The 25255-nt window shown below is 43.8% G+C and overlaps 4 protein-coding genes across 15 annotated transcripts; 1 reads left to right on the top strand and 3 right to left on the bottom strand.

The window, feature by feature from the left end:
* The first annotated feature begins 824 nt into the window (after nucleotides 1–824).
* On the top strand, nucleotides 825–18572 carry edrf1 (erythroid differentiation regulatory factor 1). Of its 9 annotated transcripts, none has more exons than XM_076075865.1 (26): nucleotides 825–2364; nucleotides 3001–3103; nucleotides 7398–10547; nucleotides 10631–10836; nucleotides 11251–11317; nucleotides 11414–11539; nucleotides 11637–11761; nucleotides 11868–12015; nucleotides 12209–12310; nucleotides 12395–12516; nucleotides 12730–12841; nucleotides 12947–13094; nucleotides 13172–13283; nucleotides 13637–13748; nucleotides 13893–14171; nucleotides 14299–14370; nucleotides 14487–14826; nucleotides 14971–15171; nucleotides 15398–15604; nucleotides 15798–16024; nucleotides 16162–16320; nucleotides 16518–16667; nucleotides 16814–16967; nucleotides 17062–17177; nucleotides 17293–17465; nucleotides 17561–18572. In XM_076075865.1, the coding sequence occupies exons 3-26, from the start codon at nucleotides 10449–10451 to the stop codon at nucleotides 17718–17720; spliced, it is 3717 nt and encodes a 1238-aa protein (XP_075931980.1). In that variant the 5' UTR covers nucleotides 825–2364; nucleotides 3001–3103; nucleotides 7398–10448; the 3' UTR covers nucleotides 17721–18572. The 9 variants fall into 9 exon arrangements, with proteins under 9 accessions (XP_075931980.1, XP_075931979.1, XP_075931976.1 ...); XM_076075864.1 differs by having other exon boundaries at nucleotides 7199–10547; XM_076075861.1 differs by having other exon boundaries at nucleotides 4703–10547.
* Nucleotides 4676–6884, bottom strand: tex36 (testis expressed 36). 2 transcript variants are annotated; one of them, XM_076075876.1, is made up of 6 exons: nucleotides 6786–6884; nucleotides 6055–6119; nucleotides 5672–5899; nucleotides 5434–5574; nucleotides 5182–5256; nucleotides 4676–5093 (listed from the first exon to the last, which is right to left on the bottom strand). In XM_076075876.1, exons 2-6 carry the CDS (start codon nucleotides 6082–6084, stop codon nucleotides 4773–4775), a joined length of 795 nt encoding a protein of 264 aa, XP_075931991.1. In that variant the 5' UTR covers nucleotides 6085–6119; nucleotides 6786–6884; the 3' UTR covers nucleotides 4676–4772. The 2 variants fall into 2 exon arrangements, with proteins under 2 accessions (XP_075931991.1, XP_075931992.1); XM_076075877.1 differs by lacking the exons at nucleotides 6055–6119; nucleotides 6786–6884 and having other exon boundaries at nucleotides 5434–6037.
* Nucleotides 6144–10790, bottom strand: LOC142931781 (autophagy-related protein 16-1). Of its 3 annotated transcripts, none has more exons than XM_076075881.1 (7): nucleotides 9216–10790; nucleotides 9062–9125; nucleotides 8870–8954; nucleotides 8587–8660; nucleotides 7600–7851; nucleotides 7356–7477; nucleotides 6144–6884 (listed from the first exon to the last, which is right to left on the bottom strand). In XM_076075881.1, exons 1-7 carry the CDS (start codon nucleotides 9301–9303, stop codon nucleotides 6877–6879), a joined length of 693 nt encoding a protein of 230 aa, XP_075931996.1. In that variant the 5' UTR covers nucleotides 9304–10790; the 3' UTR covers nucleotides 6144–6876. The 3 variants fall into 3 exon arrangements, with proteins under 3 accessions (XP_075931996.1, XP_075931995.1, XP_075931993.1); XM_076075880.1 differs by lacking the exon at nucleotides 6144–6884 and having other exon boundaries at nucleotides 6993–7477; nucleotides 9216–9379; nucleotides 10058–10790; XM_076075878.1 differs by lacking the exon at nucleotides 6144–6884 and having other exon boundaries at nucleotides 6993–7477.
* A 1060-nt stretch (nucleotides 18573–19632) lies between the features above and the next one.
* Nucleotides 19633–25255, bottom strand: dhx32b (DEAH (Asp-Glu-Ala-His) box polypeptide 32b). The gene is made up of 11 exons (XM_076075873.1): nucleotides 24977–25255; nucleotides 24620–24813; nucleotides 23701–24076; nucleotides 23371–23607; nucleotides 22927–23020; nucleotides 22696–22845; nucleotides 21547–21738; nucleotides 21298–21438; nucleotides 20890–21080; nucleotides 20332–20522; nucleotides 19633–19807 (listed from the first exon to the last, which is right to left on the bottom strand). Exons 1-11 carry the CDS (start codon nucleotides 25253–25255, stop codon nucleotides 19633–19635), a joined length of 2220 nt encoding a protein of 739 aa, XP_075931988.1.

Below are 25255 nucleotides of genomic sequence, written 5' to 3'. Positions count from 1 at the left end.
CAGAGAGACATTATTTCTTCCCTCAATTCCTCCTGGCAGAGATCTGAGTGTTTGACCTTTTTAAAATGCAAAGCGATTCTTCTACTCCTGAGAGTGAACGGGAGGCTCATGATTGTGCTGCTAAATTTGAGGGACTTAATGCAGTAACTCACAGAGAGGGAGAGCTGTTCTGCACCTGCTGAAGTCTTGACTTGGGTACTGGGATACAATAACACCTCCAAGGGTTATGTTAATCTTTAAAGACGGGGTTATTCTTATGCTGCACCACTCTTTACTTCATTTGAAGGAATATTTCACTGCAACCTTGAATCAGTCTCTTGTGCGTAAATCACTTTATTGCATAGCATTTCCTCTTACTAGGTCCTGAATGCGTACTAGAACGCCGAGGTCTTTTGCTTTAGTCTTCGATTTCAAAATAAACTGTGAATATATTGATTCATTCAGTCCGAACATTCATACATTTTTATTCGATCAAATAATTTGGTTCCATTCAAAGTAACCTTGTATATGTCACTATGGTTAACCCTGCTACCTCTCTGGAGTGACCTCTCTTACGATTTTAGATAAACATCACTACCAGAGTCTTGTGATCATCAGCTGCTAAAAAGTGGAGGTAATGTTAAATTGAGAATTAAAGAACTTATGACACCCACTACATATGGGGTACTGTAATGAGAAGCTCACTGGAGTGTAATTTACATTTGATAATGATGTCAGATTGATAAGAGTGTGCCATTGTACTGCATGTTCAGCACCTCCTCCACTAAGTGCACATACAGTGTAGCAGCAGAGCGTCTTTTGAGAAGGCATAATATGATTCAAACAAAGCCACACAAAACCACTCTGGCCGCACTCACATCTAATTATATTCCACTACATTAAGGCCTCTGACACATTCATAGCAGCCTTTAAAAGACACAAGGATTCCGTCATTGGCCTATGCTTATGCCTCCAACAGAATGCAAATGAAGCAGATTTACCCCTTTGACTGGAGAATAAGTGGGAAAACAGTTAATTACACTTGTTGTGAGGTCTGTGGATGCGTTTGCTTCCTCCTACAGCAGGAAATAGAATACTGTGAATGGTTATGTGAGATGTTCAAGCTGTTTCCAAAGGCTGAACTGTAGATAACGGATCTGAAAGCAGGAAGTTCTCGAAAACAACAACAGTCTTTATACTGTGAGCACAGAAGATATCAACTGAAGGAAACAGAATTTATCTGCTCCAAATGTGACTAACTTCATTTGTTGAAATGCCCATCAGTCTACACATCAAGTATGAGAGACAGTGTAGAGAAGCAGATTCGGTGGTCGGGTTCTTGATCTGCAAATTAGATTTTTTTCCAATGCTGTGGTTATGAAGGAGCAGCAGACTTGATGAAACTAAGAGGTGGAGCTTCATAAGTAGTGATGAAATACTTGGTAATACTATACAAACGTGTCAAGCCGAACTGAGCCACTGTTTGAGCGAAGAAGTGTGTTTCCGAGCAGAAGATAACAAGTGTCCAATCGTGTCACCTGAAGGTTGCCTCTGCATTGTTGCCTCTTACTCTAAATATACAACAAAACACACGATCAGGAATCCCAAAAGCTGGTTCTGCTTGAAAAAGCACTTAGCAAATACCTAATTTGACATTCAAGGACTTAGATGAAACCAAATCAATCTTATTCACTCTTATTTAGCACAATTGTGCTGTTAAATCGCAGCTACGCTTGCAAACTGACACAGATTAATTTCTTCATATAATATGTGCATGATAAATTCATCCATCCTTGTTTAAAGTACTTTCTTGTTCCCTTGCGGGTGGGGTACTTGAACAGACTACTGTTAGTACGTCTTTGTTTACAACCAGCCTAATGTAATTATATCTCACCACCTACACATAAATTAGCATGCAAACTGTGTCGGAGGTTTGAAAAAGACATGGAGTGTGATGTAGTGGAAGGAGAGGTCTGATCTTCTGAGACAGTGCTTCTGGAGCGCTGCTCGATGCCATGATGTCAGGTCTGCGGACCTCACAGCTGCAACATGGGGAGCAGGACTGCAGCTAACAAGCTCAAAGTACTTCGTTTAAACACACGTGCACAGTGCAAAGACACAAACACACACACACACACACACACACACACACACACACACAGAGCTTAGCTGGGCAGCTCTTATCTCCACTGAACAAACTCCTCGAGTGATGGGAATGTTCTCACGATGTTATCTTGTCCTCTGTGGAAATTAGATAGCCAGCCACCTCTATCACCACCCTCAGACTCTGGAGGGCCCCTGACCATTACTGCAACAAGGACCACAAGGCTGCCAGAGGACACTCACCAACTGGCTGCCTGAGAAAAAAAGAACTGCCAGAGAATTGTAAGTACTGCAAGTGGAATGACTGACAGGAGATTGGAAGGAGTCTTACAGTTGGGTAGTTTAACCCAGCTAAGGGAGTCAACTCTCTGGCTGTTTTGGACTTTTACGGTTGGTATTTGCACAGGAAGCTGAACCAGATGAAATGTTAAGCAGAAGGAAGAGTCCCACTGTGAGCCTTGACACCTTATTAAAAAGAATATAAGAAGAGAGAGAGGAAATATCTAAAGAAATCGGGGAAGCTAGACATTAATTATAATTGGCAAAAGAATAAACAGGAAAAAAAAAAATCTTTGAGATTTTGAGATTTAACCGAAACTTCTCCATGGCAACTCTCTTTCCAAGTCACCTCTCTAATGAATAGGTAATAGACAGAATGCAAAACACACAACGTCATAGTGTCAGAACAGAAGCCAAAACTGAAACGAGACACAAAAAAAAAAAAAAAAAAAAAAAAAAAAGAGGATTTTTGTTTGACAAATAGTGATTTTGCAGTGCGCACAACAGAGTATGTCAAAACAGCACAGCAGCCCTTTTTTTGAAAAGAAAACACACACACACACACACTTCTGTTGCTGTCATTTTGACTGTCTGGCAAATCCACTTCTTGTTTTCAAAGCATTTTTTTTTCTCTAACAGGTGCAAAACCTCTCAACTGAACACATCAAAGAGACACATGCACCTGCGAATAAATCACAGTGAATAGTAAGAATCCAGACTAGGGCCTCCTAACACCAAAGAGGTAGGATTCAAAGTGTCTGATTTAATATTCATGAAGTGCAAGGCTTTGGTGGTTGAATGCTTGTTTACTGAGATGTGTCTTTTGTCCTTGGGACAAGGTTTGATATTCCACCAAGCAGTTGTATTTACATATACTCGCGGTTTTACATCTACATGATATACATAGGCTATATATATATATATATAGCCTAACGTGGCACATACATTACACCTAACCACATACTGACTAATGATTGATACGCAATCTCAGCACGCTCTCCTATCCCCTCTGTGAAAGTATTAAAAACCCTTACTGCCGTTCTGACGGAGCTAATGAGAGTTTCTGATTATCAAGTGTTGGTGGCTCCTGTTGCGGAGGAGTCGTTCGAGTTGCAGCAAGTCTCAAGCAAAGTGTAGTCTGCAAACTGCACCCACAGGGACAGAGGTGGCAGACAACCAGTCAAGAGAGGACAGAACTAAACTGTCAAACTTCGTTAATAAACACTTCTTTCCCTCTCGTCAACACCACTCTTCTTTTAGATTAATTAATAAGGTACGCTCTGACTATCAAAAATGTTAACATCTACTTTAGGCTACTGTAGGTTTCTGTTTCAGTGACATGGCAAAGAGTGTGTTAAAATAGTGCTGCAACCTTTTTTTAAATTTTGTTTTATCTGTGCACCTGTTTTTTTTCTGTTTTATCAAAGGTATCGTCATTAAAAACACCCTCGTGTCAGTCGTGCACCTGCATCAAGGAATCCGTTTTTTTGGCAGCAACGTGCGAGATTATCTCAAAGTGGAAAAACAAAGGGGCAGCGGCTCCAAATGGATGTCTCACATCTTTTGTCTCTCGCCATTTAAAAAGAAGAAGCATGAGCTGTATGTCACCTTTTAAAAGTGAAACAAACTCCTACAAGGTTGGTGCCGTGTGCGGATCAGCTAATTAGCACAGCTGAAACAAAGCTTGGGAGAAAAAACCCATCTCCCTGATGGCTACTTAAAGACAGAAAGCAGCTGGTCAGAACGTACTCTGGAGAAAACATCAGCTACTGGAGAAAGTGGTTGGGGATGCTCTTCACTTAAGTGCCTTTCTTTGAACCGTGCTCTGTTATTCTCCCACGCTTTCTCCTCTCCTATAGGAGACACACACACGCACACACATCCATCTCTTTCATCCTCACGGGTGAAACAAACCCATGAATTATGACTCAAATCAAGCCTAATGTATTTAACATGCTCTAAATTAATGTCTTCATGTTGATGTGCATTGGATAAAAATAGCTGGATTATTTTTCTAATTATTTCCCCCCCCCGCATTTTCTCCAGAGCATGCACATTACACAGGGGTTTTGGTTATTACATTTCTCACATAGCTTGGTTAATGAACAACTCAGTGGATCAACAGGCCAACCGATAACTCGTGCAGATCTGCCGCCCTCTGCTGGTGACACTGTGAAGTTCTACTGCTCTGCAATGGCCACAGAGGATCATGAACGCCTATGATTAGGTTTTAGATACTTCCATAGCAACAATTTCATTGCTACATTGGTAATGTAGGCACTCGGTTTTGGCAAAGAAGAAAAATGTATTCTGATTCTGAAAAAGATTCTTTATTTGACAGCTGGACCTCCACAAAGTTCACCTGACCCCCTTCTATGCTGCGCCAACTCAGTGAGCCATCTACTGCCATCTTAGGGCTGGGATGGTGCGGAGCAGTTGGTAGCTGCTCGCGCTTGCAGGGTCTCTGAGTGGTTGGAGTCGTGTCGTCCAAACCACAGGAATGTCTCCCCTGCTTGCGACAAAGCTGCCTCTGCAGACTTCTGCTTGTGGTTGCGGGGGAACCGCCTGTTGCCGGTTGGAACATTAACAGCCTGCTTCATCGTAAAGTCAGCCTGGTGGACCGTAATGTTCCTCCCAGTCCCTTCGGGGCTGCTGTAAGCTCCATCGTCGCACAAGCAGAAGAGGGTGTTTTGCTGACTGTGCTCACCGAGACACTTCCTGAGCCCCACACCCTGAAGTATACCAACATGCAAAAGATATTGTTTCCTTTCAAGGTGCATTACACATTTCATAACGGCCTGAATTTGTGTTTATACTCACATGACTGAAGACCGAGATGTCGTCTTTGAAGGCACGCTTGTTGTCATGGTCGGAGAATGGATATTCTCTGGATTTCTGTTAAAGTGTTTATGAAGACAGTGTCTAGTACGATACAACTGAATGCCGTGGAATGGGATAAAATGAGGAGGCAGTCTTTCTTTGCTGAAGTGCAATGGAATCGTTCAAAGCCCTGGGCCATAGCAGTGAAAAACACGGTCATGACGAATACTATTATCTAGTGTACATACACACCTGCTGAGTTCTCCATTTAGGATAGCGCTCTATGTTCAAAGCCTGAGGCAATGATGATTGAACCTGAGTCAGCATGGTCCCAGTGCTTGTACAAAGCTCCCGACTCCTGGTCTCATCTTCTGGTAATACTGGATGAGCAAACTGAGAAAGAAATGAAAGAAAAGCTTATTACACAGCCAGGTTTGAATGTTTTGATTTGTAATGATCTGATTATGTGTTGAAATGAATAATTTCTTACCCATTTGCCATCATTGCTCATCGAAGAATATCGCTTTCCACCTTTTACCATTTTAATAGAGTTTGAGAGTAGTTTCACTACTACAGCACAGACACACACACACACACACACACACACTGTCCAACTACTGCAAACACACTGGTGACCATGGAAACATGCCGCTGCATGCAAAACAACATGAAATTTGATCACATTTTGCCATGGAGATGTGGAGCTGGAATTCTGGCACTAAAAGAAAATCAAATAATAACTGTTCAATATTACATTTAAACAAATGAAATGTACAATATTGGATTTCCTGTCTTTTAAGTCTCTGAATATAAATCTGGAGAAATTAGACAGAAAGCCTTTATTGAGGAGTTTATTTTGCTAATTTTGTTTACCGTGTTTGAGATGTACAAGGAGAGCAACATTTGATTTCAACCACGAAACCACGATTTCAACCACTCTGATGGATGACAAAAACAAAATGAGCAAATAAGTGACTTTATTTTTTACAACACTGGATTTATAAAAACAATAATACATACTTATATAAAATAACATATTCAAATGGAATAGTTTTTTTTCCATTTTGTTAGTTATTCAAAGTTATTTTTCAAAATATGTTAAAAAGTACAAATTCATTTAAGAAATAAAAATGATTCACATGATTTTCTTTACAAATAAACGTAGTTAAGAGTTGAAAGAGGCACCAATACAAAGCCCTGACTGTACAACACCAGCTGTTGCAATTGAAATGATGTGAACTAGATGAGCAGAAGTGGTTTATCGCCTCAAAAGTGGAAGGATTTTAAAATATCTTCAGTGACAGACGGTTAATCAGGACAAAGTCCAGATGTGATAAGATAACTGGAGTGTAACTGACATTAGGGAAAGGGGGATTTATGTTAAAAGCAGCAAATGTAGAAATTAGGCATTCTTAAGAAAGTCTAAATTAAACAATATATTTAGAAAACGGGGTGGATCTTTAAATACATCTTTAGGTTAATTAAGACAACAGATACGTTTTAAAGGGCCGCTTGTAATCTTTCTGGCCTCAAATATGGACAAATAGATTTTCAACTACACGCAAATGCAGAACAGAGAAATGGAAAGTGTACGGAGAGGTAACCTTTGTGCTGAGGACTGTCGCCTCCAGGATCCCGTGGGAATATTACACTTTTGCCACCGCTGAGACATGGTTGTGGTCTGAGCGCCCCTTTTTATTGGCCTGAAAGGAGTTAAGTATATCAAGTCTAAACATACTGGAATCACGCTGCACAATACCAACCACGTTTACGTTTTTTATGTCTTTTCATGTCTAACAGGAAGCACACAAATGCATAAACATGGCTGCGTCCTGAAGTAACATGCTTTCACAGTCTTTGTCCAGGTCCAGTAGTCACTTGGGTGACTGGCTTTGAACTGACTTCTGGTATTATTCCCCACCGAGTTATTTCATGAAGGCTAAATGGGCACTCATCAGCGCTTTGTTGATCACAGTAACATTGTCTTGACCTCATCAACTACACCCTCTTAATTAAGGAGGTCATAAGGATGCTCTTGATGAAGGCTCGAGGTGCCTCAGAGGGTCAGTGTGTGCAGCACTGAGGTGAGCTAATGGTTGTAAATTGAGAGGCAGCCATTTGATTGCACCTACTACATTATGCATTCATATTTTGAAGAGAATGCTGATTCTTACTCTGAATGACTGATGTTGGCGTTTCTGTTTCACCACTCCAAGAGCTCGTCACTATGGGAACACACTCCTTTCTCATCTCACTATGGAAGTGCTTCTTCAGCTGTTGGGCCAAACGTTGCCATCTGGGGAAAAGCAGTGATCAGCGACAGCTTAAAATCTCCAAAAATGTGGTTATGTTCTCATTCAAAGTGAGTAAATTGTTGTGTTTGAGCTTTCTAAAAGTCACAAGCTCACATCATCTTACCGTTGCTGTATTTCGTTGTGTTTATTCAACCTGTCTGCCTCCTCGCTCTTCTCCTGCATCCATCGCTGCAGAAGTTCTTCTTTCTCTCTCAAAGCCTGTGCCAACGCCTCATGTAGTCCTTTCTGCTCCGCACGCAGGGCTGCCAACTCTTTGGATTGACACTCAACGGTGAACTCGAACTCTGAAAGGGTCGCCTTCAGGGTGTTACTCCCTTTAGCCAGAGTAAGCGCCTCTTGACGGTAGCGGGACACACTGAAACAGACAAGTAATAATGACATAGCGGTTCACTGTACCGTTGATCACCTCCGGGTATTGTTACTTCAAACGTTTAGATGTTGGATTTTGGGCCACAAGTTGATCCACTAGTACTGAAGAACACCAACTGGTTTAAGCTGATTCATGCTTCTTCATCAAGGTGTTTCGGTTTATGAATTTTAACCTGTTGATTATCAAATAGAGCACTGGAACAACTATATCAAGTCTGCTGTTCAGTCACTATATGCTCAAACTGACCATATTAACACTCTTATTTACTATGTAACATATACAGCGATTATGGGAAGGTATTCGTTGAAAATAACTTTGCTAGACAGTTCACAAAATACTTGTAAATTCAGCATTTCTCCAACTTGCTCTATGATGTCTGATAGGTGGATACAATGTAAAGGAGGGAGGCTGACTTGTATATATTTCATATTTTTTTTAAAGCAACGCCCTCCCATCATAAAAAAACTCCTTAATACCCCCTGATAATATATCAAGACAGTATATTTATGTCAAACAAACAACAAAACATTGCCTTTTTTAAGAAAAAAAGCTGTTAAACATTATATATCCCAAATCATTTCCATAGAACTCGTAAATGTGACCCAACAACCAATAGGACTGGCACCCAGTGTTCATTCTTCTCTTGTTATTATACTCAGTTTTGTATAAAGAAAGCAGGGAGAAAACATTGTGATGGCCGGAGTAAAAACCTGAAATTACCGTGACTGCCAGTGCTGCAGTTCAGCCTCTTTCAGGTATAGGACGGTGGTCAGGTCAGAGACAGTCTGAGACAGCTGGGGACGCAACAAGCAAAAGGATGAATTGATTAAAGGGTGGATAAAGTGATGACCACACCAGTTCAAGGGTCACTGCCTGTGTTGAAAACACCAATCACCATTAATGCAAACTGCTTCTGCTTATATAGTGACATGATAGCTGATAACCTCTTTCATACAGTTGGAGGCTGATGTTATTATCACTGATTTCTCCACATTTCACCCACCTTTTCTTCAAGATGTTCACTCTCTCTCAGTTGGAGTTGAAGCAGTCTGATGTTTCTCCCAACTTCAAAGCCACCTCTTTCTAAACTGAAAAAAAACAAACAGTGCAATGATTTTAAATTTTAAGTTTTTTTTTTGCATCCAGATCATCTGAAAGGCCAAAAGTTAGTTTCGTGAAATTCTACTTTTCTGACCTCTTGGACTGAACATCATCCAAAAATTGTTGGCGAATTTCAAAACGTTCCTCCAACTGAGACACTAAAACAAAACAGGCACATGTCCTCAGACTAAGACAGTGAGAACATCATCATTGCAAATGCTGAAATAGAAAATAATAATGAATCTTACAGCTTGTGAAGACGCCAAGGTACGGGAGTTTCTCAGTTTGGTCTCTCTGCTGCAGCCGAGCACGCACGTGATTCTTCCAGCTTGTCATTGTAATAAAAACGAATATGTCACACGGTCCCCAAAAATGTCCTGAAGCGGCGGGTTTAATGAGTCTTTCGCTGCCACTTGATTTAGGTCGAAGACAAAAAAAACACGTACAGCCTACCCGTTAGCACAGGAATGATGCTTGAAGCAAAGTTTCTCAGCTCCTCCCTGTTCAGTCAGCTGCTTCACAATTGTTGTGCTTGGTAGGCCTACGTGTGTCTTATATGAGAGTGCCAAAGACAAATTTCCATTTTATGTAAATCTAATGGACATATTAGTAATCTGAATTTGTGCTGCTAAGGTAATTCGTCTTTAAGTAAAACTATGAATGCATTTTTGACTTGTTATTAACTAAGTCTCATTTACATTCTCATTTGGTTACTTCTACATAAATAAAATACCTCAATACTTCATCCACCACTGAATATAATATAGTATAATATAATATGATATCACGCTTTGACATACATTTGTATTTGTACTTTTAATACTTTACTTTTTGCTGTTAATAGTCGACATGTGAGTACATTTCAGAATAAAATACAACAGCACAGAATAGAAGGTGCTCAACGTTTCTAGAAAGGCTCGGAAACTACTTCCGGTTCATACATTCATCTCAAAAAGTCGCAGTAGCTGAAATATTTTCCTTAATACAAGGTAAAGTTCTACTATTTCAAATTGTTCATTTTATACTTAACATTTGGAGTACTTTTGATTGTCGAAATAACAAATAGGATGAGTTTTAGAGTTTGTCTTACCGTGAAACCGGAAGTTGATACTGCTGGTAATAACGTGCGGTCTAACAACAACAGACTGGCTGGTGATGGAAAGAGAAGAAGCTGCAGGCTTATTACTTAACTACTTAAGTAAAGGCTGAACATTACAACGGTTAACAGTGTATCGTGTGAGTGTTGTCTCTCCTAAATATAAGAACCGTGTAACTACACTTATTTTGTACAGCAGCTTGTGAGTCAGCGTTGAGCTAGCCTGTCAAGCTATCAAACTAGAGACCACTGTATCGAGATAACTCACGTATCTCGCTCGTTACCTTGCCAAACACATAGACTGTCACGAGTTATCCAAGTCATGGATAGCTGGTGTGGTTGTTAGAAAATCGCCAGTGCTCGCTGGGTCGGTCGTGTGTCCAGTATGAGCGCATCATCTGGGGACAGAGAGCCTGGGGTCCTCCAGGATAACGCCAAGGAAGACAGCAGTGGCCCTCCATGCGCAGTAGAGAACAGCAAACACGTGAGTAACTAATGTTAGACTAGACATGTTTACGCCGAAGCACCAGAATCACGGTAACTCACTTTACTTTTGTCGCCCTGAAGGACTCCGTATGCACGGGCAACAGTGAGATAAAGAGCCGCGCCGTGGTCAAGTACTGTGCCGCCCCACCTCCCACCAGCTATGCGCTGCTGCAGGAGAAGACCGACCTGAAGCTGCCTCCTGCCAACTGGCTGAGGGAAAACCCGCAGCTGGGCAGCGCTGGCACCACCGTATTAGGGTCCAGCAGCAAGAGCAAGCCCTTTTCCAGGTATACCATCGTGACTACAACTGATATTTATTAGTGTGAAACTCTGCTGGTCTCTGCAGAGCAGTTCAGTACTGTCTCTTTAACCAGTAGGCCCACTTTCCTCACCCCTCCTGATGGGACCAATCATACAAACACCTAAACAATCTCTCACAGTACCGACGACGCATGTATCACCAATGCATGATCTGCAAAATGGTGTTGACAATTGTCGGGAGTGTACAAGACCTCACGTTACACACCGAGTGCTGCGTTTGCCAGTCTACAGTCATACCTACATGTTGGGCATTTAATATGTATTGTGACGTTAAACACATTTTAGTGAGCACAGTCATGTATTTATGAAGGCTTTCGCTGCACATACTCTGCTTTATTGTGGATCCTGAAGTGAATACGTTCCTTTCTCTTCTTCTGCAGTTTTGGGATGGCTTATGAATTCATCGATTGCATCGGAGACGATGTCGACGTGGTGTCAGACTCGGAGGTTTGTGGAGCTCTTACGAAAGCTCACATTTCTTTCTTTGTTTCTGAAAACGTGCTCATACACCTGAGGGTTAACATTGTTTTCCGTCACATTCAGAACATCAAGAAGCTTTTGAAGATTCCCTACAGCAAGTCCCACGTCAGTATGGCTGTTCACCGCGTGGGGAGGACGTTGCTTCTGGATGAGCTGGACATTCAAGAGCTCTTCATGCGATCCTCTCAGGTACTGCAGGGACTCCAGACCCTTTTTCCTTATGACAGTATCTTTTAAGTGTGGGGTTTAAGGCCCTGTCGTGTGTGTGTGTGTGTGTGTGTTGTAGACAGGAGATTGGACGTGGCTCAAAGAGTTTTACCAGCGACTAATCGATCAGAAGTGGCAGAGGAAAAAGAAGAGTAAAGAGCACTGGTATCAGAAAGCCATCCTGTCAAAGTTCCTCTACTACAGGTGAGTACAAAATACACGAGTAGGGTTTACTATGGGAGCTAGGCGACGCTTTATTTTAAGGTGCATCTTTCCCAGTCTCATCCGATAACAACTGCTGTGTTTGCAGTATCAATGGTGATGGGGCAGCAGAGCCCGTACCAGACAACCCAAATGACGGGGAGGAGCAGAATGAGGCAGAGGAGTACAGTTCTTCATGGCCCACCGCCTTCACCAGCGCAGCGTCCGACACCGAAGAGTCAGATGCTCCCAAGCAGGTACGGTGTCTTAGCTGTTTGTTATTTAGTATCCAACGCGGGAATGTTACTTCAGAAATGATGTGAATTTCTTCTTTGATTAGGAATCAATCCTGTGCGCTGTAGCCAATCAAAACTTTAAGAAAGAAGTGGGATTACATGTTTTAGAAAGTGTTCTTAGATACTGACAGCGCTGCGACTATTCCATGTGCAGGGCAGTGTGTCTATGGACAGCCAGTTTGCTCTGGGCCAGGTGACTTCTGTACCCAAAGAGCAAAACCTCCCGATGCTCTTTGACGAAGGGGAGAACAGCCAGGTAGTACAACCTCTCACCCCTCCTTCATGGCTTACCGCTACAGTTTGGTAGCTTACGGCTAATGTCTGCGTACACGTTTGACAGGGCTTAAGAAACGACTTTGTGCGGAACATAATGTGGACGTTTGAAGACATCCACATGTTGGTTGGGTCCAACATGCCTATTTTCGGAGGTGGTCGCTATCCTGCCGTCAGTCTGAGACTCAGGTTTGACTTTTAAACCATTTGCTCCCGTTAAGGATGTGAAATTACTCATTTAGAGAGTAAATGATAATAATGTGATATTAATTGCACTTCTGTTGGGTGTCAGCAAGATAATGCAAATGAATCTGTGCATGTAATGGCAGAGTTTTTTAGTTTCATTTTAAACCTGTTTAATTCCTGTTTAATCTAACGTGTACCTCTCTAACTGTTCTTCAGGGACAACAATAAACCAATCAACATCCTCACAGGTATCGACTACTGGCTCGACAATCTGATGTGTAACGTCCCAGAGCTGGTCATGTGCTTTCACGTCAATGGCATTGTTCAGGTAAATTACCGTTTGCTGTTGTCCAGCATCGCAATAAGTATTATTATTATTGGTTTATTGATTTAATAACTGAAATAAAATAACAAGTTTTGTTTTTTCCTGCAGAAATATGAGATGATAAAAACAGAGGACATCCCTCATCTGGAGAATTCAAACTTCTCCACAAGGGTGGTAAAAGACATCGCCCAAAATATCCTCTCCTTCCTCAAGTCCAACTGCACCAAAGAGGGTCACACCTACTGGCTCTTCAAAGGTGGGAGATGAGTGAACAGGAAGTCTTCGCTCTGTACTTATCTTGACATTTTCTAATGTTATTTCTTGAATCCACAGCCAGCGGGAGTGACATTGTGAAGCTTTATGATCTTACTACTCTGTGTGAGGAGGCAGAAGAGGAGAAATGTCAGAATCCCTTCACTCTCCCCGTGGCAGTGTTACTGTACAGGTAAGTCTCAGGAAAGGACTGTGCGTCACAATCCCTGCAGTTCTCAAAAAAAAAAAAAAAAAAAAGTTTTCCTTTCCCAAAAATAGCTTTTGACATTTTATATTTTACCTAGAAAATGTATTTTTATGAGCTTATTATTTGTAATATTTATAATATTTGGTTAAGCTGACTGAATTAGGTGTTTAAAGAGTATTATGCTGTTGAATATTTTAAAATGGTCAGAGATTGAATCGGCCATTTTCACGTTGTTTGTACAGATATTGCTTGCAAATGAGTTTCTGCTTGAATCCGACATAAATAACAATGAAAGTGTGCAAAATGTAATGCGTTGTATTTTCTGTTGTTGGTTGCAGAGTTGCCAGCAACTTGATGCTGAAGGCGAGGCAGAACAGAAAGCACTACGGCACAATCCGAACGCTTCTCTTGAACTGCGTCAAACTTCTGGATGAGGAGAGGCACCCCCAGGTGAGCGAGGATTTAAAAACAAGTATTTTGAATCTATATTTAGACATCGGGAAAGTGAAAAGTAAAAGCAGTTTTCATCCGAGAATGCCATAGCTTAGGATTTGATCGAACCCGACTCCAGTCCTGCTCTCCTCGTCTGTTCAGATCATCGCCTCCGCCCACTACATGCTGTCAGAGCTGTTCCAGCTCGACGAGGCTCCGGAAGAAGAAGATGAAGGCGAGTCGCTCCGGGCCGGCGGATCAGAGGACAGCTACAGCGACGAAGACGGGGAGGAAGAGGAGGAGCTGACGGAGGACAGCGACGAGAACGGCTCCTACGGCTCCTGCTCCAGCCCGCAGGACGACAGCAAAGCTGTGGCTGTGATCCGCTCTGTGGGGGAGCTGTCGGTCCCGGAGAAATACAAATCCACTCACCAGATCAGGGTGAGCGCCCCTCCAAATGCTTTTCTTCTACACAGACCTGAGGGGACAGTGTGGAATACACGGATAAATATGTTGTATGTAATCACCAAAACATAACCTTCCCTTTTGTTCTTTTTGATCCCTGCAGCCGAGCGGTGTCTTCCCTGTTTCTCTAGACAAGGAGGAGAGATGCAGACACGTCCTGAGCTACGTGCTAAAGGCGAGTCTCCGCATGATGTTTATGTTTCGGGTTCATACAATGCTAATAATGTGACGGTGTCCCAAGACATGTGTCAGCCACTGTGCTGTAACTGTAACTGTAACTGCACTACACAGGGGCTGAAGGCAGTGGACGGCACCATCAAGAAGGAGAGCGATCTCCCAGCTGCAGACCCCAACACCGCCATTCCTCTTAAATACGAGGACAGAAGTGCAATCGGAGCCTGCGCTGCTGAGCAAGGCATCTCTCTCCTTCTGGAAAGGGGTCAGTCCACGGTCCACAGTCAGAAGCACCCGACTCGCTCCGGGATGATTCCCGGCTCGTGGCAGCACCGCATGAAGCTGCAGCTCTTCCTCAAAGCGTCCAAGGCCTACTACGTCCTGTCTGACGCAGCCACCAACCTGCTGAAGTACGGGCGGGCCCTGCGCTACATCAAGCTATCCCTGCAGTGTTACGGTGAGTTTATCTAATCCTGGAATACACCATTACGATAGTTATTGCTTTTCAGTGTTGTTGCTGGAAAGTGTGTCATTTCTACCAGCTGAAATCACCGAAATAAGTTATCTTTCCCCTTCCTTCCTCCTCTACCGTTTCCTCCAGATGCCTATTGTTCAGTGAGCGGTACACCGCACCCCCACATGCTGCAGTTTCACAGCCAGTGCCTGTCTCTGTGTGGGGACATCCAGCTGATGTTGGCCCAGAATGCCCACAACAGAGCAGCCTACCTGGAGGAGTACAGCTACCAGACCAAAGAGGACCAGGAGATCCTGCACAGCTTGAACAGAGAGAGCAGCTGCCAGGGTCGGTCACTAAAGACACGTACACATGTTAAAGCACACAATGGCCGACTTTCTTGCTTGATGTATTGAAATTAGGGGTGTTAGCAAACGCTTCTCCACAACAGGTGTCTTCTTATCCTTTTCAGTTCTACCAACGTCATTCACAATAACATTTCAGTGCTCGTTTCTTGTCTTATCACGTTGTTCTCTTCATTTATTTATCAATGCCTGTACTCTCTGTCCACCAGCCTTCAACATGGCAACAGACCTGGCCATGGACCCGGAGTACCAGCTGTTTGTGAGCAGTAAGTGCTACGAGGCGGCGTATGAACTGGTGATCTCGGAGGCTTTGAAAGATCAGTTGGCTCAGGTGCTCAAAAGGCTGGGCAACATCCGCAACGAGATGGGGGTCTACTACATGAACCAGGCTGCAGCCATGCAGACTGAGAAAGAAGGTATGTTGGATTAGTAGACAGCAGATCAACCAATGAATTTATAGATACAGCCCCCTGTAATTATGTAATTTACAGTTTTCCACCAAATAATATTTTCCAACCTGAATCAAATGGAGAAAAAAACAATTCATACAAACGTATTGCTGCCTTGCCCATGTTGCTGTTTCTAACTTTCCTTCGCCTCCTCTTCTAGTGAAGAAGTCTGTGTCCATAGCAGAGCAGGAGATGTGGAAAAAGAGTTTTGCATTCTTCGAGAAAGGCATGAAGGACTTTGAAGCCATTGGGGACAGCACCAACACAGCCTTGCTGCTGTGCAACACCGGCCGGCTGATGAGAATCTGCGCTCAGGCCCACTGTGCCGTGTCTGCCGACCAGAGCCGGGGGGAGTTCTCGCCTGAAGAGGCCCTCTACTACAACAAGGTGCGATTTCAAACCCTTTAGGTCTTTAGCTCTGGATCCAGCATTCACACTTGATGGAAAATGATCAGCTTGTTTCTCCCTACACCTTAACCCTAAGCCTAGTACGCTTTTCATTCTATCTATTGTATCACCCCCAGGCCATAGACTACTACTCGAGGGCTATGAAGTCACTGGCGAGCCGAGAGAACCACCCAGCGGTGTGGGACAGCGTGAACTGGGAGCTGTCCACGACCTATTTCACCCTGGCTACACTGCTGCAGGACTACGCCCCGCTGTCCAGGAAGGCCCAGGAGCAGGTGCGTTTGTTTCACAAACATTCGGAATTAAGTTAAAGTCACGGACATTTTGATTATCTTGCGACTGAATGATCATTGATGCCAAAAAGGCAATCATTGTGACTTTAAATGGATGCATTATCAGTTGTTTTTTTGCACCAGTAACGCCAAGACATGCGATCAAACATTCAGTCATCCATCCCTGTTTGTTTCCCCAGATTGAGCGGGAGGTGACTGAGGCGATGATGAAGTCCCTGAAGTACTGCGACCTGCAGACCGAGTCGGCTCGTCAGCCGCTCTACCAGTACAGAGCTGCCACCATCCACCACCGCCTGGCCTCCATGTACCACAGCTGCTTCCGCAACCAGGTGTGAAACCATGCAAAACGACACAGGAATATAAAGCTTCACTCTGACTAGAATAGGATTACTGGAGATGGGGACGCTATAGCTCCTTATAGCAGTAAAGTACACACAGAAGGATGTCCGTGTTTCATGCTCCAATTGTGTGACAGGTGGGGGATGAACACTTGAGGAAGCAGCATCGCAGCCTGGCAGAGCTCCACTACAGCAAGGCGGTCTGTCTGTTCCTCAGCCTCAAAGATGCTCCCTGTGAGCTGCTCCGCACGCTCCTGGAGAGGGTGGCCTTTGCCGAGTTCACCATGGCGGGTGAGTGACTTGTTGTCGTGTTTTGGTTTTGTCAAGAGAAACAGCGTTCCCACCCACGGCCTCCAGAGTGACGTTTCATAATGTGCTTCCACAGGTCAGAGCAGCAATGCAGCCAAGCTGAAGAGCCTGACGGGAGCAGTGGAGCTCATGGCAGAAACTCGCTTTGCTTTCCTGCTGATTCATAAAGAGCTGCTGGAGGAGCAGATAGAGGTACAGATGGGAAGGACGCTTTCTCGTGGTTGTGCGTATATGCAGAGCTTTGGTCGGTTTATGGATCACGCACTGAAACCCACAACTTCTTTTCCTTTCACGTCTTGTGCTGTAGTTGAGGGAACCAGACGCGGCTGAATCGGCAGAGTCTCGTGACTTGGTCGGTGGCTCCGCCTCCGGACTGAACCTCCAGGAAGTGATGAAGTTAATTGGGGTGTTTGAGCCGAGTTTCTCCTTCCTGCTGCTGCAGCTGATCAAACTGATGACGACGATGAAACGGAAACCAAGGTGAGCAAGAATAGACGACCGTTACGGTGTGCGTAATATCCTTTAAACTGTCACGGTGCTCACTGTTGGCCATGTTATTTGTGTTTTTAATACAGCAATAAGGATGAGGAGCTGTTGAAAACCTACAGGAATGTGTATTCCAAGCTGCTGCGAGCTGAGAAAAACGCACCTCTCCTCCGCCGCGTCGAGCTCCACATAGAGCTGCTGCAGCAGCTGACCCCTCATACAGGAAGTGACGACACGCATTCACGATGACACAAAACACAGCAAGACGCTCAAGACCTTAAGACTTAACAACCGTCTTCTCAGAAATGCTGTGACGGAAAACGATGATTTACAGGCACATGCTCAGGCAACACCGTCTTACTCTGAATTACAGTTTGAAAGCTAATTTCACCTCCTGCGCCTTTAAAACTGAGCTCATCTTTTTCTAACATTTGCATCACAGGTTTTTAAATTGTACATTTTTGTGAAAAGAAGTTGTAAATTCAGAAGATATTATTTAACTTTCTTATTGCTCGAGCAGTTATGGGTCACATGTTAAGCTCCTATGTGTAGGATTTGTTGTTGACTGTACCAAACATCACCCGGGTTGCCTCATTTTTCTACAAAACTAAAACATACGGCATAAGAGTTCGAAGATGGTATAATCACATATGACTTCTACGCACATGGGGCTCAAGAGATCGATCATTTAGCACATGCTCACAAAGATGATGATTAATCTGAATATGATTGGTGTTTTTCAATAATACCAGTAATGCTGTGAATATAATAGATTGAAGTATGATCGATGGCTGACAAGTTGAAACGAGATCAAACGAGTTACGTCCTTTTCCAAAACAACATTTAATGCAAGCTCAGATGCTAGTTTGTCCACATGGCTGTATGTATAAATCTAAGTTTATATCGGCATGGTTTGCTGTGACGTGAAAATAAAGTTTTTTAACATTGTATTGCTGCTTATGTACCGTCACCCTGAAGATATTGTAGGTTTCTCCTAAAGCATCACAAAATGCTCCGGTGCCCTTGTGCTAATAGGACACATATCTGACTAGCTTTTAGTTTAGGTAAACATATCTTTGGATAATAAATTATGATCTGACATATTGGACTGTTGTTTCGGTTTATTTATCCTGACATTTAAACACCTACTAACTTATCTCAAAACATATTGCGCACAGCTGGTTCGCCTCGAAAAGACAGTTTGTAAAAGACTTTAAGTGGGTCAGGCCACACTGTACCCTGTGGGTTCTGGCATTGGTTCTTGGTCACCGCTCAGCCCGGGTCACTGGAGAGGGGGAATGATGTTTTCAATGCAGTGTCGGTGAATTAGGTCACCTCACTGTTACTGAACTGTATCCGCACCAGATGGAGCTGCAGGTGGGCCCTAACTGTCCCTGCACCTCATTAATCAGACTGGACCCTCAGTGCTGTGGGTGAATATGTGAGAAGCAGCCCCAGAATCATTACTTTTTTTTTTTTTTTTTAAAGGGACTGTGACCCTAAATAATCAACCTCGCTTGAGTAGAATACAATTTGACATTTTAAAGAATGAGAAATGATCCTTAAAGGAACAGTGTGTAGCATTTAGGGGATCTATTGGCAGAAATGGGATAGCTTATCCATAAGGTTACCTTAGAATGAGCCATTTGTATCTACATACAGAGTGGGTCCTCTTCAAGAAACCACGTTTCTACAGGAGCCCAGAATGGACAAACCAAACACCGGTTCTACATAGGGCCATTCGCGTTTTTGCGTCGGCCACTGTAGTTCTCCTACACGCTTGGCACACGGGATACGTTTTAGTTGTAATCTGCAACCTCACCGCTAGATGCCGCCAAATCCTTCACACTGTTCCTTTAACAATTTAGTAACCAGATCTTTTCTGATGAATAGGTGGATAAATAAATAACCGGGAACTGAAAATCAAGATGAGAACAGCAATTATTGTTTTCATTTCATATATTAGTGCACTTTGTAAAACTATTAAACAACATGGTGTTGTGACACAAAAGAGGAGGGATAGGGGGCACAGACGGAGGAAATTACTCCTAAAAAAACAAATCAAAATATAATTTCAATTATACTAATTGAAATGGTGCTTCTGTGCAAAACATCCTACTGGTTATTTCATCACAATCACTGGGAACAATGGGTCAGTGAGTCATTGTATGACACAGCGGTCAGAGGTCTGGTCCTCCTGGGCTTCATCTGGTGAGGTTGGAGGTTTCTCCTCTTGGTACCGAGAAGCTCCGTGGTTCAAAATGTTTTGGAGGATGTCTTTGCTCTCACTAGGCGGTAGATTGTAGAAAAAGTACTGTGGTGCCATCTGAACAAACCTAGGAGGGGAGGAGAGGACAAAAAAACATTGTTGTGTTGAATGCAACTGAACTAATCTCGTTTTCAATTTGGGTGAGTTTGGAATGACACATTTTTGTTGGAGAGAAGCTATTTGAACCACAATGAACGGATATACACTTCAAGATGTGGAACCTTACAGAGCATGACAAAGGCTGCAGAGCTTTCTCTTCCCCCCTTAAGCTGCTGCTCTTCATTCCCAGGGATCTGTGCTATCCATAATCCCCTCTAACCAGCTGATACTTGAGAACGGGATTGGGATACCTCCCTGCACAACCAGCATGACTAGTCTCTGCTGAACTGGGGCTTTACATCTGGACCGAAAAGGGATCGGGAGCGAGTCTGTCTGATTACTTTTAAGCTTCTTTAAATGTGAAGATACGAGGGGTGGTCTACTGGGTTCTTTTAGAGCAACAGGGGTCTGCAACAATGCCAGTTATGTGATTGCAAAACAAGTGCATAGTTTAAAATACACAAAAAACATAATCTAGTTTAAAGGACTTACTCCTCTGGTGTTATGTGGGTGGCAGTGCGGAGGCAGTTGTCCTCACAGAAGGAGTGCTCGTGGAACAGCACCCACTCAGGCAGGCCCAGCTTGGGGCTCTTGGCTCCGTAGCCAGACAGAGGATGGATCTGTGCCACATGCTTATGGGTCAGAATGAAGTAGTTCCCTGATCCATCCACATCCCGCGCCACCTGAGGGAAATCACAGTCAGGCACAGTTGGATGGATTTCCACCAAAGGGACTGGAGTCACTATACTGATATACTGTGTATACTGATCTAGCCCTGAAAAAAAAGGCTGATTTCTCTGACGAAAATGTACTTGCTGCTAAAATTTGCAGCTGAAACATTTCAAAGGTTGAAATACTGAAACAGTTGTGGAGAGAAGTGGAAGTGTCGAATTAAGTGCAAAGACAAAAATGTCTTTTTAATGACATACATTACTAAATGAACAGAAATACATTGTTTGATGTAAGATGAAAAGTTTTAAGCTGCTGATGTTGATCTAATAATTCTATCGTGTTTTCGTTGACTGGTATCATAAAGTTGTGTTTTCTGACCTGCATGAAGAAACCCGCCAGCAGGGCTCTCTTAATGTTCAGGGTGTTGTTTCGTGAACCGAAGGCGGGCGCCGAGACGGGCAGCTCGATCCTCTTCAGGGTGTCGATTAGCTCGGCGCGAAGAGCGTCAGCCATCAGCAGAGCAGCGTGGTCCAGGTAGAGATCCTGACACCACTGCTCCACATCACAGTCTAACAAGGGAAGAAGGACAGAGCCAAGGAGATGACAATAGGAACGCAGAGTGGGACAATCAATGGGACAATAATGATTTCAAGTGACCTTCAATATCATTTTTCAAGGCCAATAAACTTGTTTTGCTAAACGTTAGGCTGATTTTTCTTCATTCACTCTTTGCAGCATCTGTGTGTGTTTGTGTGTTTCCATGCAGGTGATGCTCTCTAAACTCACATGGATCCTGCTGGCACTGTTTAAAGGCCCTGTAGATATTGATGAGGGTGAAGTGGTCTCCCTCCGGGTGCTGGAGCTTCATGCGGCACTGGGTCACCTCTGGCTTCAGCTCCGCAGAGGGAACCGAGAAGCAAGTTGGTGCTGAAAAAAAGAACAACCGGCTAAATGTGATGTTTAGAAACAGTAAAAAAAATGACCGTTTACTATATACTGACAGATATTTGTTCAAATGGAAGTACAACACGTTACCCGTTAGCATGGCAGCGGCAATGACCACCTCGCTGACACAGTCAAACTCACAGGAAGCGAGCAGAGTTTTGGCCATTTGGGGCTCTAAGGGGAACTCGGACATGATGATGCCCATCTCAGACAGGTTCCCATCATCATCCAGAGCTGCAAGGTAGTCCAGCTCCTCCAAAGCCTGCATTAGGCCTTCAGGATCTGGGTTGGAAAGGTTTTTAGATTATACATTGGTTTTTTTTTGTTGACAAAATGTAATCTTTGTTAAACTGAGAACCAAATCCTGCCAATAACCAGTACATGCATTTATTAATCTATAGTATTTACACTGGGAGATTATTAGGTACATATAGATATACTTTGTCTAACGCTGGATTATTTTTCAGTTTTCATGCTGTCTAAACTGTCAGCTAAAGTGGTGACCTCCCTGGGACAATCCCCGACAATATACTGGCACCCTGGTGGGCACGCATGGGTAAAAAGGCAGCAGAAGATTAGGATTTTATAATCCTCACCAACATCTGCCATGCATCACTATGCAAAATGAAAAACTATGTCATGGTATAAACTAGATTTTTCTATTCCGTCTTTGCAAAAAAAACATGTTTTTCCAGGAACATCGCAGTGAAACAAAGATACATGGACACAGAGAGAGAGAGAGAGAGGGAGAGAGAGAGAGAGAGAGAGAGAGAGAGAGAGAGAGAGAGAGGGAGAGAGAGGGAATTAAATCCACCTTAGATTCTCTCTATTATCATCTTCACTCCCACAGAGCAACACAACGTTTATGCTATAATCAACTAATGGGAGGCTCAGTGTGTGTGTGTGTGTGTGTGTGTGTGTGTGTGTGTGTGTGTGTGTGTGGTAGTGAGGGTGAATAAATCCGGGGGGAACAAAAGCACAGGGAAGCAGGTCAGCTCTAAAAGGATGCTCGCAGAACAGGAGCTGTCAGTTCAGCTGAGGCACGGCTCACTGCCTACCAATAAAAAGAAGCTCCTGTGTTGCAACAAAAGGGAACGGACTGACTGAAACCAAAATTCACCTCATTATCACCGAGGAGGAGGGGATGTTTGGGATGGGAAACACCACGGGCTTAGCCGATACAAACATCCATGAAAATATTCTCTCTGTTTATTTAGTCGCCTTTTTTGTGAATCTCACCCGGCCTGTCGATGAAGTCACAGTGGCCCAGTCCAGCAATCTCCATCCTCTTCAAGAAGAGCACCGTGGAAGAGATGTCAGACTCCACCACATGTGGGCGAATCTCAATGGGAAGCTGTCTGTCCTCTGGGTACAGACAAAAACACTTGCCTACACGAAAGAAAGATATTTTTTTTAGGACAGGACAGCTGCCAGAGATTTGCATCAATAAGTGTTTCCTAAAGTTCTCACCTGTTGGACCGGCCAGCTGTTTGCGACTCTTGGCTTGACTCGTGCTGATCGGCTGAATGATGACTGAGTTTGTTCTGATCCTGGGATTGTAAACCTGATTTATTGTTGTACATTAAAGGGTTATGGCATAAATAATAAAAAATTGTAAGACATTACATTTCAGACATCAGGTTAAAACATTACAGACTGTTTCTGGGTAGCAATTTCTATATACATAATCCCCAATGTCATTGCTTTTTAATGTAACAAAAAGAACCAGCTGCAGTTTAAAAACAAAACTAAACAAGAGTAATTATGTCATTTTAGCTCAACATGGTGAGTTGTTTTATTCCCCGTTATTCTACATCATTGTGGGGAACCCTAAAACCTACATGCCTACTTCTGTTGGGTTTCTACAGAAGCAGTAATATTTATAACCCTAGAATAAAATAAGGACTAACTTACATATCTTTTCCCAAGCCCGGCATCAATGACAAAGCGTATTGAGCTAGCAGCCCAGAAGAAGTCCTCGTTTGGACTGGATGTGAGGAACACTCTGCGGGTCAGTCCCGTCTCCTCCTCCCCCATGATTGGTAGATTCCCAGGCTGGCCAGGGTGCACAGCAACGGGCAGGAGCTCGCCCAGATCAGGGGGTAAGCTGTGCCCCTCATGACACAGGATGTCATGGGCCAGATCTATCTCCTGGTGGAGAGTAAAAAAAAAAGATGAAAGTCAAAGGAAGACATATACTGTATATTCAGACTGCTGATTAAATCATACAGTGTTGATTTTTACCTGCGTCGTCACCAGAAACACAACCACATCTCCTTCCTCCTCAGAGCGGTGGATCTCCAGCACCAGACGGAGGGCCGAGCAGAAGTAGCTGTCACCCGTGCTGCTGTGCACCACCTCCCCTGCACCCGGGCTCTCCAGGCGAATCAGAGGCGCCGCTGACCCGGTGAAATGGGCCAGCTGCTGTGGGCCCGGTTCAACAGCTGTCAGGAGGACCACGCGGAGCTCCGGCCTCTGCAGGGCAATGTCCTTCAGCAGACCCCGGAGCACATCGGTGGCTACGGTCCTCTGGTGGGCCTGGTCCACGACCACCACGCCGTAGCGCTCGAGCAAAGGGTCTGACATCATCTCCCTCAGGAGCATGACATCTGTGCAGTACCTGTGGGGGACAAAATGACGCTTCACATTAGGAGGGAGCAATATAGCCTGAAATAAATACTCAGTTTCTTGAATTGTAAGCCTCTATGCTGAAAGAGAGGAACATCAGAATGGCATTTTAATGAAAGGCACTTCAGCTTTGCCCCCATTAGTGTAATTTACTCTGATAATCAGTCGGAGGAGTGGATCCTTTCGTACTTGCCGGCTGCCAGTTCATTTGATTTTTTCTCCCCTCAATGTGCTGAGTGTCTTTGTTCCCCATCTGACTTATGAGGGACCCACATGAGGGACTGTGACATATGGGCAGACAGGGAGCCGGGGCAGCTGTGGAGGAGTCTCTGAAAAGAGCCCCCCCTCTCCCCCTCCCCCCCCCCCCTCAGGCCTTTTGTTCACTTCTCTCTTGTGAATAAGAAAAGGCGGGGTGATTTAGCTGTGTGTGTGTCATGACAGCGCTTTATTGAAACCCCCGAAAAGGGGGAGAGAAAGAACCAGACAGAGAAACACTGGTGGAGTTTGGAAGTAAGAATTTGAAGCTTCACCATACCTGAGGACTGTGTCATTAGTGGAACACGTCTCCAAAGGGATGCTGTACCCGACTTCATGACCAATGTTGACATCCATCTCATCGGCCACTCTCAAGGCGAGATCTACTGCCTGCTGCGAGTGAGTCTGGGTACAAACCACCATGCCCTGCTGGAACTGGACTGACAGGCAGAATTCGGCACACCACTGGGGAATCTGTTTCAGAATAAGAGTGAGAGAAGTTGTTTACGTGACAGATGCCTCCCAACTATAAGTAGATTAAAAAATGGGTTTGAACGTGTCCCTTTTGCGTGATTACATTTTGCAATATTTTCCATGGCAGTGCAATCTAAAGTGTCCAATACCCCACGGTACTCACTTGAGAACTTCTCCCAGTGTTGGCAGAGCCACTGACAATGACAAACTGTCCCTTGGCCAAAGTGTCCATGAATTCACACTTTGCTCTCCACACTGGCAGCTCTTTCCTTTCTCTGAGCAATTTGTAAAACCTGGAGGAATAAGGAAGTCCATCAAACTGATTAAGCTCCAAAATGTCTTCACATTCTTTGTCCCCTGGACTTAAAGCGTCCGTGTCTGAACAGGGTGAGTTCCCTTCAAAATAATCCTCTCCAGTTAAACTGGTAATGTCCTGCGCCAT

Source organism: Anarhichas minor, unplaced genomic scaffold (assembly GCF_050575085.1).
Source record: "Anarhichas minor isolate MPS153535 unplaced genomic scaffold, ASM5057508v1 ptg000054l, whole genome shotgun sequence".
Taxonomy (NCBI): domain Eukaryota; kingdom Metazoa; phylum Chordata; class Actinopteri; order Perciformes; family Anarhichadidae; genus Anarhichas; species Anarhichas minor.
Note: the sequence above shows the minus strand (reverse complement) of the source record. Positions and strands in the feature narration are given on the sequence as shown.

Coding starts and splice junctions, on each gene's coding strand:
- dhx32b (XM_076075873.1), bottom strand. CDS start 25,255: ATGGCGCAGGACATTACCAGTTTAACTGGAGAGGATTATTTTGAAGGG. Junction 23,608..23,700: donor TGTTTCTGGTGACGACGCAG/GTAAAAATCAAC, acceptor ACTCTCCACCAG/GAGATAGATCTGGCCCATGA. Junction 21,739..22,695: donor TGACTTCATCGACAGGCCGG/GTGAGATTCACA, acceptor TTTCCAACCCAG/ATCCTGAAGGCCTAATGCAG.
- edrf1 (XM_076075865.1), top strand. CDS start 10,449: ATGAGCGCATCATCTGGGGACAGAGAGCCTGGGGTCCTCCAGGATAAC. Junction 13,284..13,636: donor GTGGCAGTGTTACTGTACAG/GTAAGTCTCAGG, acceptor TGTTGGTTGCAG/AGTTGCCAGCAACTTGATGC. Junction 17,178..17,292: donor TGCTGGAGGAGCAGATAGAG/GTACAGATGGGA, acceptor CTTGTGCTGTAG/TTGAGGGAACCAGACGCGGC.
- tex36 (XM_076075876.1), bottom strand. CDS start 6,084: ATGTTGCTCTCCTTGTACATCTCAAACACG. Junction 5,900..6,054: donor CCTTGTACATCTCAAACACG/GTAAACAAAATT, acceptor ATTTTCTTTTAG/TGCCAGAATTCCAGCTCCAC. Junction 5,257..5,433: donor CTAAATGGAGAACTCAGCAG/GTGTGTATGTAC, acceptor ACACTTTAACAG/AAATCCAGAGAATATCCATT.
- LOC142931781 (XM_076075878.1), bottom strand. CDS start 9,303: ATGACAAGCTGGAAGAATCACGTGCGTGCTCGGCTGCAGCAGAGAGAC. Junction 9,126..9,215: donor CCTTGGCGTCTTCACAAGCT/GTAAGATTCATT, acceptor GTTTTGTTTTAG/TGTCTCAGTTGGAGGAACGT. Junction 8,955..9,061: donor GATGATGTTCAGTCCAAGAG/GTCAGAAAAGTA, acceptor GTTTTTTTTCAG/TTTAGAAAGAGGTGGCTTTG.